Source organism: Apaloderma vittatum, unplaced genomic scaffold (genome assembly GCF_000703405.1).
Source record: "Apaloderma vittatum isolate BGI_N311 unplaced genomic scaffold, ASM70340v1 scaffold15632, whole genome shotgun sequence".
NCBI classification, from domain to species: Eukaryota; Metazoa; Chordata; class Aves; order Trogoniformes; family Trogonidae; genus Apaloderma; species Apaloderma vittatum.
Genome location: NW_009703233.1, coordinates 20,916 through 36,672, shown reverse-complemented (window position 1 = coordinate 36,672; position 15,757 = coordinate 20,916). Strand labels below are relative to the sequence as shown.

Sequence of the window (15,757 nt, the reverse complement as noted above, 5' to 3'; positions counted from 1 at the left end):
AGATTTTTTTTTTTAATCTGCTTCAGGCTATGTAACAAACTGATACAATGGGCCACAGCGGGGCCATGTCTCTCATGGTGTTCTGCTCTTTAACCTGGCTCTTCTGATTTCTGTCAGGTGAAGTTGCAGCCCCAAATTTCATATTGACAGGTTCTGTCACTGTACATCTTCACTTAATTCCGTACAGAAGTTTAGAGGACCCCTGTAATTTTTCCTGCCTTAAATTGTCCTGTAATAACTTTGCATGCTGTTAGCAAAGCATTGTCGTCCGAATATTAAAAGTGATATTTTCCTCCATTTCCAAAGCTAAGAAAGACCAAGAAGAAAAGAAAGTGGCCACCAGGAGAAAACTCCATGCCTTTTACGAGGTTAAACAGGAGATCGGAAGGTAAATGAATTTTCCAACTCTATAACATCACTGTCGGAGAATATCTAACAGCTCAGCTGAGCTGCTGACATGTGTAACCAGAGGCAGAGGTGGTCCCAGCTGTAGAAAAGTCTGAAAAGGTGAAAGCCCTGGCAGAAATGGGAGATCATCCCGTTCCAGTTGTGGTGGGAACTCGTTCCTGAGGTTTCTGACAGAGGGTGGGAGAGCCCATACAGCCCATACGTCCAGGTAGCTCCAACCAGAAGAAACACCAGCGGGAGGCTGGCAGGATAGGCAGCCTGGTCTGGCGTCTTGGCAATGAGCATCACAAGCCCATGGCCACATGTGCACAAGCCCCATGTCCCTCCAAAGGAGCCAAGAGCATCAGTCTCTCAGCACAAGGTTGGATCACCTGAAACAGCTTTTCCCTTGATGTCAACTCGCCACTTCTTTTTGGAGACAGCCAGGAGAGGGCAATAGCACTTCACATGCAGGAAAATGAGCTTTTTCATGCTGGAGAATTTAAGCCCTGAGCAGTAGGGAGCTGTCAAAGGCTGAGAGATGGAAAGTTCCACGCTTGCTGTGCTTTGAACCAAGTCTGAGCAGGGTTTGTCCTTTGATTTTTACACAGGGGCTGCTTCAGCTTTGTGAAACGAGTTGTACACAAAGGGAACAGAGTGTCCTGCGCTGCCAAATTCATACCTCTGCGAAGCAAAACGAAGGCTCGAGCGCATCAAGAGAGGGATATTCTCTCCTCTCTATCCCACGACAGAATTACCAGGCTCCTGGATGAGTTTGAAACAAGGAAAACACTGATTTTGATTCTGGAGTTGTATCCTTTTCTGTGCTGCTTGTCTGAGGAGGTTGGGAAGTACTAGGCAGAGCTTGTTTATTAAATAACTAAGCTATTAGCAGATAAAAGGACAGGCAAAATCTTTCTCTTCACTGCCAAATAGCACAGCTCTGTGAGATCTTCACTGAAGTACCACATTTCTGCTGTTCTAGGAAAAAATCATGATACTTATACGCACAAATGTAAGTTGCTAAGCACCAAAACTTTTCTGAAACGTCTGGAAGTGAAGGACTCTGCTTCCATGAGGTTCAGTATGGCTGAACACCAGGAAAATGCAAGACAGAGCAGAAAAGCCCATAGCCCACAGGCAGATTGTAGCACAAGGGACACTGTTCCTGCTTGTAGGGCTCACAGGTTTAGAGCAGCCCAAGGGACACCGCTGCCATAGAGACTTCTGTGAATTACCTACACGTCACGCTGCCCATGATGAATTCTGCGGCTGGCTGGATAGAGGTGCCCAGAGTAAAATTAAGCACTTAACTGTAGTTCTGCTTTCCCTTAATGCTGTTGTCAGATGCTCCAGCGAAGAGCTCCTTGACCGTTTATTCAAGAAGAGTGTTGTCACTGAAGCAGAGGTAATCTTTCTTTCTCATTTGAATGTCCAGGGTTGGTGGGTACCATCCTCTCGCTTTTTGAATATCAGGAATGTCTTTGAACTATGATCACCGTTTCTTTGCTATCTGTTATCTGGAGCTACTGTATCTTCATTTGCTGATTAATGACCTATCCCTTCACAACTGCACTTCACTCCCTTTCAGTCTCCAAACTAGGGGCTGAAATTATGGTTTCTAGTGGGTTTTTTTGAGATCCTTGGTGCTCAAAGTTCAAAATGTTTCACGTCTCCCATCTAGAGGCCAGATGTCTCATATTTATTGGTAAAATTGATTTTTCTTAGAAATACTTAAAAGGAAACCTCGTAGATTCATAGAATGGTTTGGGTTGAAAGGCAGTTTTAAAGTTCAAATGTCAGCTAACGCTGTAAAATGTCAAAGGTAGAGGATTGCCAAAGCTGAAGCTCACTGTAAGTCTTCATTCCTTGTTCAGCCGTAGTCAGACTGGATCTACATATGCTCAAAAAAAATCACATTTACCACATAGTTTTAAGATGTATTTGTGTTTTAAATGAGTTTTCCTGATTTACACCAAGCCAGAGCATCAGATTTGTAGATTTCTGTATCTCTTTTTTTGCATATTTGTAAGGGGCTTTTTGGTGTTTGGGTTTGTTTGGGTTTTTTTAAAGTAAGGGCTTTTTCATACTCAGATGGCTCCAGCAGGACAATGTGGTCACATATGAGGCACGGCTTCATTCCACAGCGTAATGTTTGGGTCACGTCTTGCTTCAACTGCAAAACTAATATAAGATGTCTTTCTAGTCCTAAAAGTATTTCTAGATCAAGCTCTCCCTCCCTCTCATAGATTACAAACATTGGTGGACTCAGAGACCTTCTTATTTACTACTAATGTTTAAAAATTGTTTCATAATTGATTTAATTTTTAGGTCAAATTGTATATCAAGCAAATTTTGGAAGGAATCAAGTATCTTCATGACAACAACATTCTTCATTTGGACATTAAGGTAACGGGCAATGGCCATGGGTCATGTGGGTCAGGAAATAGATGTTCTCTATCTGAATTATTTATATTTACAACTGAAAATCTTGCCTGCTTTCAAGGAAAAAATTCTCCCCTTTATTTTATTTCATTTACTAGCCACTGAACATCCTCATGGTTTATCCTGAAAGGGAAGACCTTAAGCTCTGTGACTTCGGATTTGCTCAGAAGATCACGCCCTTCAAGGCTCAGTTCAGCAAATATGGGTCGCCAGAATTTGTTGCCCCAGAAATTGTTTCTCAGTCACCGGTGACAAAAGCAACCGATATCTGGTAACCTGTCATCCTTCCAAAACAGCTTTTGCCCTAGACAGCCAGAATTCCCATTTCTTGTTAATAGGTGAATGGAGTAGTGATAATAACACAGGAAACTGGAAGTGAACACTGAGAATCCAAAACCCATCAGGGCTCTTTAAAGCTCCTTCTGTCTGTTTTGAATGACAGCTAATTAATGCAAAGGAGCATCTTAGAGATGGCAGCAACTAGGGAGGGTGATCTTAAGGAGCTTTCTAGAAAAGACACACAAATGCCAAAAAAAGTCTTTTGAGTCTTCACCTCTACCCGTGCTTTAAAAATGGAGAATTATTTGATCACGGTTTTGAAAAATGTTGAAGGGAGGGGAAATGAACAGTGAAAACAATAGCTTTGGGGATTTATTTTCCTTGGAAAGATGAGAAGATGGTCTTGCTGTGCCAGGCTGTCTAGTGGTGGGAATAGGGGCTGTGTTCTTGAGAAGGATGGAGAAAAACGGCTAAAACCTGATATTTGTGTTCCTTCTCTCCTCAGGGCTGTTGGAGTCATCACGTATTTAAGGTAAGTAAATCTTGGAAAAACTCATGCAATATCTCTTTGTAGTCAGAGCCCTCCAGTACCTTCAGGTGAGGGGTTTGAGTGAAGTTTTGAGTCATTTCAGGGGCAATTTCTATTGCGGTTTCCTCCTTTACTCGTTCTTTCCCGGTTGCCCAGGGCTTTGGTCACTGTCCCTGATTGAAGACCTGACAACTCCTCTCCTTGCAGTTCTTGACGAGACCAGTGGATGAGGCTCAGTATTTCCTTTGCCTGTTTTAGCGAACAACCTACTGTAACTGTGCAAAATCAAACGCCTAATTCCTGACCTATGATGCAGGATAAATAATTCAGTCAAGAATCACATAATGCCAAGGCGCAAGATGCTCTGTTAGTGGGCACAGTGCTCACAAGCATTGAGAATCCCACACATGGAGTCCTTCAAGCTTTTTAAACCCCTCTGGAATCATTTGTGCTCCTGTCATTTGAACAGCAAATAAAAACCTAAACTCTGTCTCCTTTTCTTTTATGGTGTTCGATAAATAAGCCTAACATGCAAATCTCCGTTTGCTGGGGAGAACGACAGAGGAACCCTTCTAAATATCCAGAATGGGGAAATTTCGTGGACCATTCCCGATTTTGTTCACTTGAGTGAAGATGCAAAGGGCTTTGTGAAAGGCATCCTACAGCAGGACCCCACGTGAGTGCACTTTGCTGCTTCCTGCAGCCTGTTGGTGGTGTCTCAGCAGGCAGATCTCGGCTCATCAGGGCTGCGGTTGGTTGGAAAAGTAAAAAGCTGAGTGAGAAGTGGTGCATTAGATCCTAATTTATCTTTAATTGCTCCCCACCACCCAAAACACAGCTTGGCAATAGGCCAAATGGACCTGTTTCTGGTACAGTGATGTCCTCACTCCCTGGCTCCTCCAGGCAGAAGAACTTCTGAAATGACATAGAGAAGTGGGAAGAGCAAGGACTGGTAGAGAGGGAGTTATGCGAGAATTCAATAATACTAACCACATTCATTAAGCAATTTCAAGTACAAAGGGAGGCTTGAAGGCATGTTTGCAGACACTTGCGTTTTAATTTCATTTCTGATCTTTCCGCCTGCTGCCAAAGCTATTTTTGGCTCTGGCCACCTAAAGAGTCAAAGTCAGTCCTAGGGCTGCTTTTGAGACCTATGAACAGGCTCCTTGCAGAGTGCTGTGGGCTCTTCCTGAGAATCTGCAAGGAGTCTCAGACTGAAAATAGAAAAAGAGGATTGGTTCACTCCAAGGGAAGGAGACCTTGGGTTGAAAGCCTCTGCCTGTTTGGCTTCTCAGCTCGAAACCAGCAGCTGAAAGACACACATAAAACTACGTGTGTGTCCATGTGAAGCACCTTCAAGAACATCTTGTGGTTGCTCTTGTAAGTGACTTGATACTAAAATTATGATCTTTTGTCTTATCAGAACCAGACCGAGTGCTTTGGACTGTCTTTCCCACAAGTGGTTCATGGTAAGTTTGTCCTGGTTCTTTATTAGTCATTAAAAATATTGAGATTGAAAGAGACCTTTGGAGGGACAGCTCTCAAAGCTGCTTGATATTATTTGCCGGGTTTTTTTTACTCTTGGCCGCCTACTTTCTGCCCTACAAAGAAGTTCAGAAAGAGAAGACACATTGACATTTACATGTTAAGAAAGCTTTCTAAAAAACAAAGATTTTTACTGAGATGAGCAGATATAACATATCTGTATAGAAAGAAAACTGGCTTTGCAGAGAAAAGTTATGGGTTTTATTCCAATGCCTTAAATTGCTAAGAAGAAGAGCTAAAAATTAACCAAAGAAAGAGAAAGGAATTTAATCATATGCATTACGTAGGACTTTCTTTTACCATTGAAAAGCTGTGATTGTCTACACTGTAACTATGAAGGGATTGTAGCATTTGGTCTATTGTAACTTTCCTAAATTAAACAATTCTGGAAGGAGGGAATACTAAAAGAAAATACTTCTCAAGACATGAAGTTTTTAATCAGTGATTTTCCTGTCGTTCCACCTGGCAGCATAATGTGCCCCTTGAAGAAGCTCATTTCATTAATACCAAGCAGCTCAAATTCATTGTGGCTCGGAGCAAATGGCAGGTGAGTTGGCCTTAAGCTATTTTGGCTCTTTTTAATTGTGTATCTTTTTAATTACATTTACATCTTTTAAGGTCTGTTGGGCTAGGGCAGCGAGCTCAGCAGAGGTCTCAGCTTGGCTACGAATGGGAAATATGCCCAGGAGAGAGTGGTCGATGGATGTAGCAGAAGTAAATTATTTAGATGTTTACTGCCTGTAAATCATCTGGTCTAATCACAGAATCACAGAATGTCAGGCATTGGAAGGGACCTCAAAAGATCATCTAGTCCAACCCCAACAGGTGCTTGTAAGACGTGTGGTTGTGTTTAAGTTAGTGCTGCCTTTGCAACTGGTGCTGATTTATAGACAGGTCCCAAAAAGATTCCTCTTCTCCAAGTTCCCCAAAATAATCGGGTTGATGGCTTTCTGAAGATTCCCATTTCTCTCTGTTGGCTGAAAGGGGAGGCCAGCTGCTCAACTTCGACTGAGATGTCTCACATGGCTGAAGCCAGAGCAAATGAGTCCTGCCTCCTACAGCGTGGTAGGTCTTCTGTTGACCTAAGTCACTGCAGGTTGTACAGCAGTCAACAGATTTAAGGACATTTATTCCAGCTAGGCTCTCATCTGATGTGTTCTGTTAAAAACTCCTTTTCCACCTGCTGTGAGTGGCCAGATTGTCTTTGAAAACTTCAGGCAGGATCCCCTGAAGTCAATAATGTTTTGCCTCTGTGAATGAGAGAAGAGGGGGACTTGGAAAGTAAATAAGGCCTGGATTGATGATATGTACAAGGGAGTGCCACTGTGTTATTAAACGGGTTTGTGTGGTATTTAAGAGTGCAGAAGTTTGTTTTGGTATGCTTGCTTTACCATACTCCCACCATCTTTCCATCTGATTGCGCTGTATTTTGCTTTGCTCCTCAGCGGTCTCTGATGTGCTATAAATCCATATTGGTAATGAGGTCCATTCCAGAAATCCTAGAAAGGACTCACGACAACACCTCCCTGGCAATCTCCCGACATCTGATTGAAGAAAGCACTTCGTCCAGTACCAGCGGCTCCTCTTCAGACAATGAGAACTCGCACTTCCCCAAAAAGAGGCACTTTGGCTCTGCACCCGAACTGCACCTGTCCGTATTTGATGCACCAAGCCATCAGGAGCCTTCAAAACACGCAGGTGAAGAGAAGCACTCAAAAATCTCAGTCCCTCCAGTAAAACCCATGAGGAGGAAGTACGCTTCAATGAAAGCTGAGCTAGGAGACAAATCACCTACAGAAAGCAAAGAGCTCATGGCAAGTATCTTAAAGGAGAAAGAGGAGGGGCTTCATCCTGGAGCAGAGCGGTCCCAAAGAAGCGGTGCTGCTAAGCCTTCATCAGTGAGGACTTCCACAGAAAGAACATCGCACCCATGTCAGAAAGAAGAAACAGGCATATTTTCATCTGAAAAGGACAGAATTGAAAAGGCCGAGGATGGGACAGAAAAGCCATCTGTCTGTGTTCCTAGACAGAGTGTCATTAAAAGCACTTTCTACAGCCAAGCAGCTGAGCTACCTGCAAGAGGCCCTTCTTCACCAGGCAGGGAGTTCAGAAGACACTTGGACAGAGCCAGAAGGACTTTCCAGAAAGCTGGATATTCAAAGGTGCCCCTCAGTGGTCTCCGTGAACCCCTTCTAGAGCAGTTTGAACTGGAAGAAGAAGAAGGAAGTGGTGATGATCACAGGGAAAGTCTTCTAGGTTCCTTGACCAAATCAGCTTCATTTGACACTGCAAGAAAACCACCACACCCTGCCATTGCTGGTGCTAGCCGAAGCCGTTCCCTGGATGACTACAGGCTGAGAGCCTCCAGATCAGTGAGGGAACAAGGTATTTTGGAAGAAGACTGTGATATTTTGTCACAGGAAAGTTGCCCTGAAGGAAGTGACCACTGTGACATTTCTGCAGGGCCTGGCAAGGGATGTTCTGTAGACACTTCAAAGCAAGAGGACTTTAGAAGAGCCAGCAAGGATTGTTCAGCAGAGCAGCCCTTTCCTTCCACACCATGTGAGGGCAATGGGTGCCCTGCTGGTTTTGGGCAACAGCTAGAGAGACGTCTAGTGTCACCTCATTGGAATGAGAACAGGAAACATCTACTGAAGAAGTCAAAAGCTGCTTATGTTGAGGAGAGCGTTGAAGATTTGGAAGGCAAAAGCCCCATTCTAATTGCTCAGTGCTCAGATGTAACTTCATCATCACCTCAAAAACTTGAAAGCATGGAGGGTCAATCTTCTCCTGGCAGTGCCCCTTACACCGCTTTCCTGGAGGACAATCAGTCGACTTCAACTCTCATGCAGTCAGAGGCCACCTCCAAGTCAGCCCCTACAAGTAAGGGAGATGTGAATCTGCCCCAGGAGCCTGCTCACGGTACTGACATGCGGTCAGATCTCAAAGAGAGAAGCTTGCTTATCAAAAGGACAGCCCCAGTTCCCCCTTGGAAAGACAAAAGGCAGAAACATTCACCTGAGAAGACTTCTGCTCATAGTGTTGCCAAACCTGATCTCGCAGAGACTGAAAGCTCTGATGTTTTAACAGGCCCACAAACAGAAACTGGTCCACTTCCAGTACGTAAAGACAAAAGTCAGGAACTTCCTGGTCAAAACGTTCCAGCAACTGCTGTCTTGGTAGGCAGTCGACCGAGTGCCCTAACTAGCCTTCATGCAGCTGATGAAGGTGCTCATCAGAAGATGGAGACCTGTAAAGAGGTGAGATCTGCTGTCCTGGAAGATGAAGGACCAAGTATTACAGGAATCATTCCACCGTCAGCCCATGATGGTGAAAGCCAAGTGCACGAGATGGGTCCTGTTTGTGTAGGCACGGCATCAGCCATGTTGGAGGGAGAGCATCTCATTGTTCCCAAAATCCCACCACCAAAGTCAACGCCAACTTCGGGGTTCGATGGAGCACTGCAGGCTGAAAAGAAACAGCCAGCTCATAGCAAGGAGAGGGCAGATGTTCCCAGTTTGATCCATGGGGGTGAAATCAAGGGAACTGAAGCCCGGAAGATTTCTGAAGGCAGTAGCACAGTGCCTGCTATTCTGGAGAGCAGATACCCAGCTAGAACTGCGTCCTCCCAAAACACTGGCCTCCCTTCGGTCTGTGAGAGTGAAAAGCAAGAATATCCAAAGGGGTCACTTTGCAGTGAGGTGAGATCTGTTGTGGCAGCAAGTGGAAGCCAAGCAGCTGGGCAGACCATGCCTGCTCCTTTCCCTAAGGCTGGACATCAGGTCTTTGAGCAGCACAGGGCTGCCTATCCGAGTGGGACAGCTTCTTCTGATCTAGAGATTGGGCCTCCACGTGTCTTAACTGCTTCACAACCAGCAGTTTCTCCAGCTTCAGTTTATGAGCTAGAATATGAGGAACATCCAAAGGTTGATGGTGAGGGTAGAGGCGTTGCCTTAGAAAGTGGAAGCTGTGCTTCTGGAAAAGCTGTCTCATCATCACTCCGCAGGGATCAAAGTCACGAGTTCTCACATCACAGATCTTCTTTTTACAGCGATGAGGAGTCTGCTGTGCTGGAGGGCTTAGTGGATGAGATGGTCTCCCTCTCTGAAGAGATGAATGTTTGGGCAGAGTCAGTTTCTGGTGAGGAGGAATGCAGAAAGCACATCTCTCCTCCCACAGAGACATTCCACAAAGGCCCAGGTAACCAAGCGCCCGCAGACACCTCCTTCCTTTCTGTACCAGGGGGAAAAAGGGGAAAAGTGTCTGAGTTGGATGACCTTGCAGAACCCTATCGTGTTGTGAGTGAGGAGCCAATGGAAGGGCCAGGCTCACAGATGGTTCCTCAAGAATGTGAGCATCTGGAGGACTTAGCCTTTGAGAGCCCCACTTCTAGCCAAGTGAGTGTTTCCTCAACAGAAAGTTTGGACAGTGGAAAAAGACCCAGTCAAGTGTCAGTGAGCAAGGACACTGGTAAATACCCAGAAGTTTCTTTAGTGAAAATCAAAGACCTGTCAGATGAAACACCCAGTCTTGGCAGTGGAATGACAAAATTTGACATATCAGAGGTAGAGCCAGCCTATTTGAATTTCTCTGACTTGTATGACATTGTCTATTTTCCATTTGAGTTTATCAACTATAGGAAGCCTCAACCCAAACCAACTGGTCGACGGTTCATACCTTTTGGTGAAAGGTCAAGGTCACCTCCTGCAGGACGTTTGCATAAGGATAAAAGACTTTGCATTCGAGAAGAGGCAGAGGACAAGAACAGGAAGAACCGTTTGGAAATATCTGAGGATTCAAAGGCAACTCACTTATTAGCCACAGGGAAAGGGTCAGAGAGCCATAAAGAAATGTATGGCCCCCAAAAGGATTCAAGTGGTAAGCAGAAAAGCTCCTTCTACAAGCCAGGACTTTTTAAGCCTTATGCAAGGTCTCATTCAGTGGAGCAGTCAATGGAACAGAGTCTGAAGAAGAAAGTAAAAGCTTCTGTTGCCCATATTTCAAGAATCTTAAAAGGAAAAACATCGCCTGAGCCAGAGGCAGAGGAAGGTAAATATTTTACTCTGTGTTTTCATAGATTTGTGGCTATAACTGGGCACCGCTAAATCTGCCTTCTCCTTTTTCCCCAGCATCTCTGAGGCTATGCTTAGACCATCATTGCAAAACTGGCAGTGGCAGGTTACGAAATTAACGGTCTTCAGCCCCCACAAGCAGACTCTGTCATGGGCTCACTTCAGTGCAGAGTCAGCTAGCTTCATCTGCTGATGCAAGTGGCTTAAATTCCCCTGTCTGAGTTTTCACAAAAGCAGATTAGGGCTGGATGGTGTTTTCCTTGCTGCACTGCCTTCTGCAGTTATCAACCTGGCCATGATAAATCTTTGAAGCAAAGTGATTGGGAGAACTTGGGGAAGTCACCCTTGCTTCCTAAGTTGATGACACTGGACAACAAGATCTGCCCATTCTTCTCTGCCATCCTAGATATGTTCTGTTCTTCCAGGACATTATTTTGTTTGTAATAGCTGTCACAGCCTTCCCTGTAGACTGGAGGCTTGTTAATAAGGAAACTTGTGACTGCTGAGCTATTTGCGGGTGAACAGCAGAACTGTCTGCTGTAAATGGATGCCATGGAGAAGGATGGCCTTGAATGACTTCTCATCCTTTCTTTGAAACAGAGTTTGGTGAGCTGGGAAGTGAGGCAGTAGAAAAAGAGCTGTTAATAGGGGCTGAAGGATCACTGAAGAGGAAGTCAGCCCTCTCTTCATTCAAGTTACCAAGCTTCATGCCAAAGGAGAAAGGTATTGCTGTCGCATAAGTCATCAGTTTTATCATGAAGTATCATGAACGGCTGTGACAGTGTTGTGTGAGGCCAGTTTCTAAGGATGGATCTGCAATGGTTGTCTTGAGCTGACCTGGGCCAACTCATGCAGTGAGCCAGCAGCCCTGCATGAGAACTCAGTCTTTGCTAAAACCATCTTCTCTTGGCATTGCTTGCAGATTGGAGCCATTCTAGGAAGCCACCGAAAAAGAACAAAATCTATGTGTAAGCTAGAAAGAGAATAAGTGGAGTATCCAAAAGTAGGATGGCAGGGAATTAGGAGTTCCTACATGCCAGCCCTGTGTGCATGTGCAAGGGTTGGACATGGCACTATAGAGCTATGAAATGAAGAATGGTGAGGCAGCCCCAAATGGTGTGTCGACAAAGCTGAACTTGCTTTTGCAGAGGCAAGTTTCCCCTCCAATCTTGCAGGAGCATTTTAAGAGGGCAGGTTAATGCCCCAGTATTCAGCAGAGCTCAGCCAAGCACTGGGAAGGGCAGGTGTGTGAGGCTGGAAGCTCCTGGGCACTGCAGAGAAAAAAACCCTGGAGAAACACACAAAAAAAGAAGAGCTCACCCTTTCCCATAGAGACAGCAGCAGATTCAATTCTCTACAGGTTGTTTCTTTTCCTTCTCCCGTATCCATCTTTTATCTCTTCTCTCTTCTTTTACTGTCTTGATCTGACCCCTTTGTCTTTGAAATGCCATTATTTAGCTTTGCTCCCACATTCTGGCTAAGCCAGAAGAAAGCCCTTGCTGTGACATGCTCGGTCTCCCTTCCGAGCTGTTCTTCTGCCTTGGCTGCAGAAATAAGGCTGGGCAATGCAGATGTTCCCCATGGAGCTTCCAAGATCCATCTGGATTATCATGTATGAGCCGTCACACTGTGTTCATGGGGCTGAACGGGGCTCCTGCACCTCTGTGCCCAGTGTCCAGGGGATTCTCCAGCCGGTGGTCAAAGGAATGCCAGAGCATGAAGAGAAAATGTTCTTGAACCAACTAAAGATGCTTGCTGATGTCCTGCCTGCATTTATTTTCCACATAGTCCTCCTGGCCACTCTAAACCACTGTTTTTCCTCTTCTTTGCAGCACCTTTGTTCGTTGAGGAGCTCATCGATCAGGCGGCTGCCGTGGGACAGTGCGTGACGCTGTCATGCCGGACGGCAGCTCACTCCTCCCTGCACGTCAACTGGTTCAGAGGTGACATTGACATCACCCTTAACCTCTGGGATGGGGAGGCAGGAAGGATTTTAGACAAATTTGCATAGAATCGTAGATTCATTTAGGTTGGAAAAGATCTTTAAGATCATTGTGTCCAACTGTTAACCTAGCAATGCCAGGTCCACCATTAAACCATGTCCCTAAGCATCTCGTCTACATGTCTTCTAAATGCCCCCATGGGTGGCGACTCAGGGCAGGCAGTTATCTCTCCCACCTTCTGCTTTTCAGATGGGATACCTGTCCAGAGCAGCAGCCGGATCCTCATCTCAGCCACGCTCAAAAACTTCCAGTTGTTAACTCTTCTCTCTGTCAGCGCCGATGATTTTGGTATTTACACCTGTGTGGCCACAAACTCCCTGGGTTCAGCATCCACCTCTTGCGTCATAAGAAAAGCAGGTAGGAGAAGAAGCAGCTACTTTTGCCCCAAAATGTGACCTACAAATACCTGTGAGGTTAGATTTCTGCAGATAAGCTCCAGAAGACAATCTCTTCCTTGCCTTCTCTAGCCCACAGCCACAGGCTTTGCCATCCGGTAACATGGCACGTTTTGCAGGGTTCATTCATAGAATCCTAGAATGGCCCAGGTTGGAAGGGACCTTAGAGATCATCTAATCCAACCTCCCTGTCATGGGCAGGGATGCCTCTCAACTAGATCAGGCTACTCAAGGCTCTGTCCAACTTGGCCTTGGACACCTCCAGGGAGGGGGCAGCCACAACATCTCTGGGCAATTTATTCCAAAGTCTTGCCACCCTCGTACTGAAGAATTTCTCCCTAAGATCTAATCTAAATCTATTCTCCTTCAGCTTAAACCCATTTCCCCTTGTCCTATCAGTGTAAAAAGTCCCTCTCCAGCCTCCCTGTAGGTTCCCTTCAGGTATTGGAAGGCAGCTATTAGGTCTCCCCGAAGTCTTCTCTTTTCCAGACTGAACAATCCCAGTTCCCTCAGCCTGTCTTCATAGCAGAGGTGCTCCAGCCCCTGGGTCATCCTTGTGGCCTTCTCTGAACTTGTTCCAATAGATCCACATCCCTCTTATGGTGGAGACCCTCTTCACTCTTTAGCCTCTCTCCTGGATTCAGACCCACTCCAGTAACCACGTGGTTCTAGACCCACACTTCAAAACCTTAATACTGAGTTTAAATTAGGCATGGCTGCTCTTCCACTTGAAGTGTGTGTGTGTGTGTTTATATAAAACAAATACCTGTAACTGAGAAATGCTGGCTTTAGAGGTATGTATCACAGCAGTGCTTTTGCTGACAGTCCCTGGGTTTTGTGCCTCCTCTCAACAGAGGTTCCTCCCAGCCCTCCACCCCCTGACATCGTGGAAGTCTACGAGGATGGAGCTCAGGTGGTCTGGAAACCTGTGGAAACGAACATCCCTGTCCACTACACTGTCCAGTGCAAGACTGAAGGTAAAGTGGAGTGCTGCCCTTAGGCCTTGCAGGGAACATCTGGATTTGTACGGTCTCTTCACCAGCTGGATATTTTATTTTTACTCAGGAACAGCCTGATTTTAGCTCCCTAGTAAAGAGGTAGGAATGAAACTCTTACAGTTATCATTTAGCCATCTAAAAGTTAGATGTCATGCAGGCTAAATCAGCTTGGACTACGCATCTTCATACAAAAGGGTGACTCAAACTAGGTCACGTGGAATCCGTGACTAAAAAGCAAACAGCTACAGAAGAACATGCATGTCTGGTGCCAGATACGCAGTCCTGTGTAATCCTTTCAAATTACAGTCCTGACAACATTATACACCAATAACGCCCAGCATCAGTGATCAGCAGACAATACCAACCCCTAGCCAGGCTTTCTGGACAGTCTGTGGAGAAAGATGGTCTATCCAGAACACAATTCACCCTGTGCTGAACAGCCATGCTTGCTTTTTCCACTGACTACGCAGGAAGCTTAGGGCAAACCGCCAGGACACGATGACAAAAGTTTGGCAAAACTGCATCATCCCTTTGATGTTCTTTTCCAAGGCTCGGTCCAGAGCCTGATGCAGTTAGTGGATGTTTCCTTGTTTAATTCTACGAACTCTGAATCCAATCGCCCAGCCTGTTCCATCTCTTTCAGGACTACTTTTGCTGTTGATATTGTTATGAATGCCTTGTCTGACAGTAGTTTCTACTGCAGTCACACACAGGCAGCCCTTCAGATTCAGCTGCCCCCTGTTCCATCTTGTAATTCTCCAAACACACATGCACTCCTTTCTGGATTAGCATGAGCACAGGCAGCAAGTTTTTGCCTTTTCACTCTGGAGCTGATGTCAGTCTCTTGTCCTTCACCTCAGCTTTAATTGTTATTCCTTTTGACACAACTGTAGGCGAGACTTTAGGTACTACACCGATGCAAGTTGTTCCAGTTAGGAAGAAAAACAGTAAACAGCATCTACAATGTTCCATTGCATTCTGTGTTCTTGGCAGGGACATGCAAAGTCCTGCTTTCCTGAACCCAAGAGGATTAAGATAATCAGAAAAAAAAAAAGTCATTGTTTTATGCTTTAATCAACAGTGAACTTTTGCATGCTGCTTCTGCCAACACTTCACTGTTTCTAAGGTGTATCTGCTCCTTTTTGCACGATACACACACCCTAATTCAACTAGTGCCCTGCAAAGTCATTGATACCTTTGTTTTGGGTGGTGAATTATTGCTTGTCCTGTGGTTTGAGACTCTCCACCAGTGTTTATTTGAATAAAAAGATAGGTTTAATCTCAGGCAGTCTCAGGGAGCCAAGTTCAGTCTTGGGCACAGCAGCAATGGCAAAGTATAGGACACAGAACCGTGTGAAATGAATGATCATTAAATGTTGACTGGTTGCTTTCTAATTCACACCTTAGTCCCATGAATAATGAGTCCAGAACACACCTGAGACTTTAGTTCCCTGAGAAATCATCTGAGTTTCATAAAAGCTGAGTGAACCTGCACAAGTTTCAAATACTGGGTTTGCCAGGAGGGTATTAGTGAATAGTTCTGTCCTGAAATCATAGAATCGTGGTTTCAGTTGAATTCAAGACAGGGGCAAAGAGAAAAAAAAAGAAAATGGTGATTTTGCTTGGCTTTTGGTTGGAGTTCGTGATGTATATTTACATTAGAAACTGGTGGCATGAATTAAATAAATGGAAACTGTACAGGAAAGTTTCACTATTGCACTGATTCAATATTGCCAAACCTTGGACTGATTAAATATAAAACAGCTGATTTCAGAAAAGGTGAGTCTGGCACATGTACATCAAGCAGCATCACACACAAAAGTTGGCTGTAGCGATCCAGTTTTTCCTTCATTCTAAGATTTTCCACTGCTTCTCCATATTCAAGCACATAAGTAAAGTAGATTAAAAAAAAAAACAACCACAAACAAAAAAACCCAACGCACTGGTGTGGCCATCATCACATGAGTCCTAATCTCTTTTCTATCTTTCCTTGGTTAAGATGGGGAGTGGACGACTCTTGCTTCCGACATCGCTGACTGCTGCTACTCTGCCAAAAATCTCTCCAAGGGGTTTATCTACTGCTTCAGGATAGCCTGCCCCAGCA

At 45.0% G+C, this 15,757-nt stretch overlaps 1 protein-coding gene across 1 annotated transcript in view; it reads left to right on the top strand.

Annotated features, from left to right (window-relative positions):
- Nucleotides 1-306: 306 nt before the first annotated feature.
- LOC104270264 (obscurin-like) overlaps nt 307-15,757 on the top strand; it is a gene marked incomplete at its 5' end in the record, with an annotated part of 20,370 nt that continues 4,919 nt past the window's right edge. The window contains 16 exon segments of the mRNA XM_009864571.1: nt 307-388; nt 999-1,199; nt 1,735-1,795; nt 2,719-2,796; nt 2,931-3,103; nt 3,617-3,643; nt 4,164-4,316; nt 5,064-5,109; nt 5,655-5,732; nt 6,631-6,840; nt 8,276-8,364; nt 9,237-9,385; nt 12,090-12,200; nt 12,450-12,617; nt 13,510-13,632; nt 15,653-15,757. The exon segment at nt 15,653-15,757 is cut by the window's right edge and continues 26 nt beyond it. Of these exon segments, the coding sequence (XP_009862873.1) occupies nt 307-388; nt 999-1,199; nt 1,735-1,795; nt 2,719-2,796; nt 2,931-3,103; nt 3,617-3,643; nt 4,164-4,316; nt 5,064-5,109; nt 5,655-5,732; nt 6,631-6,840; nt 8,276-8,364; nt 9,237-9,385; nt 12,090-12,200; nt 12,450-12,617; nt 13,510-13,632; nt 15,653-15,757 (1,854 nt within the window).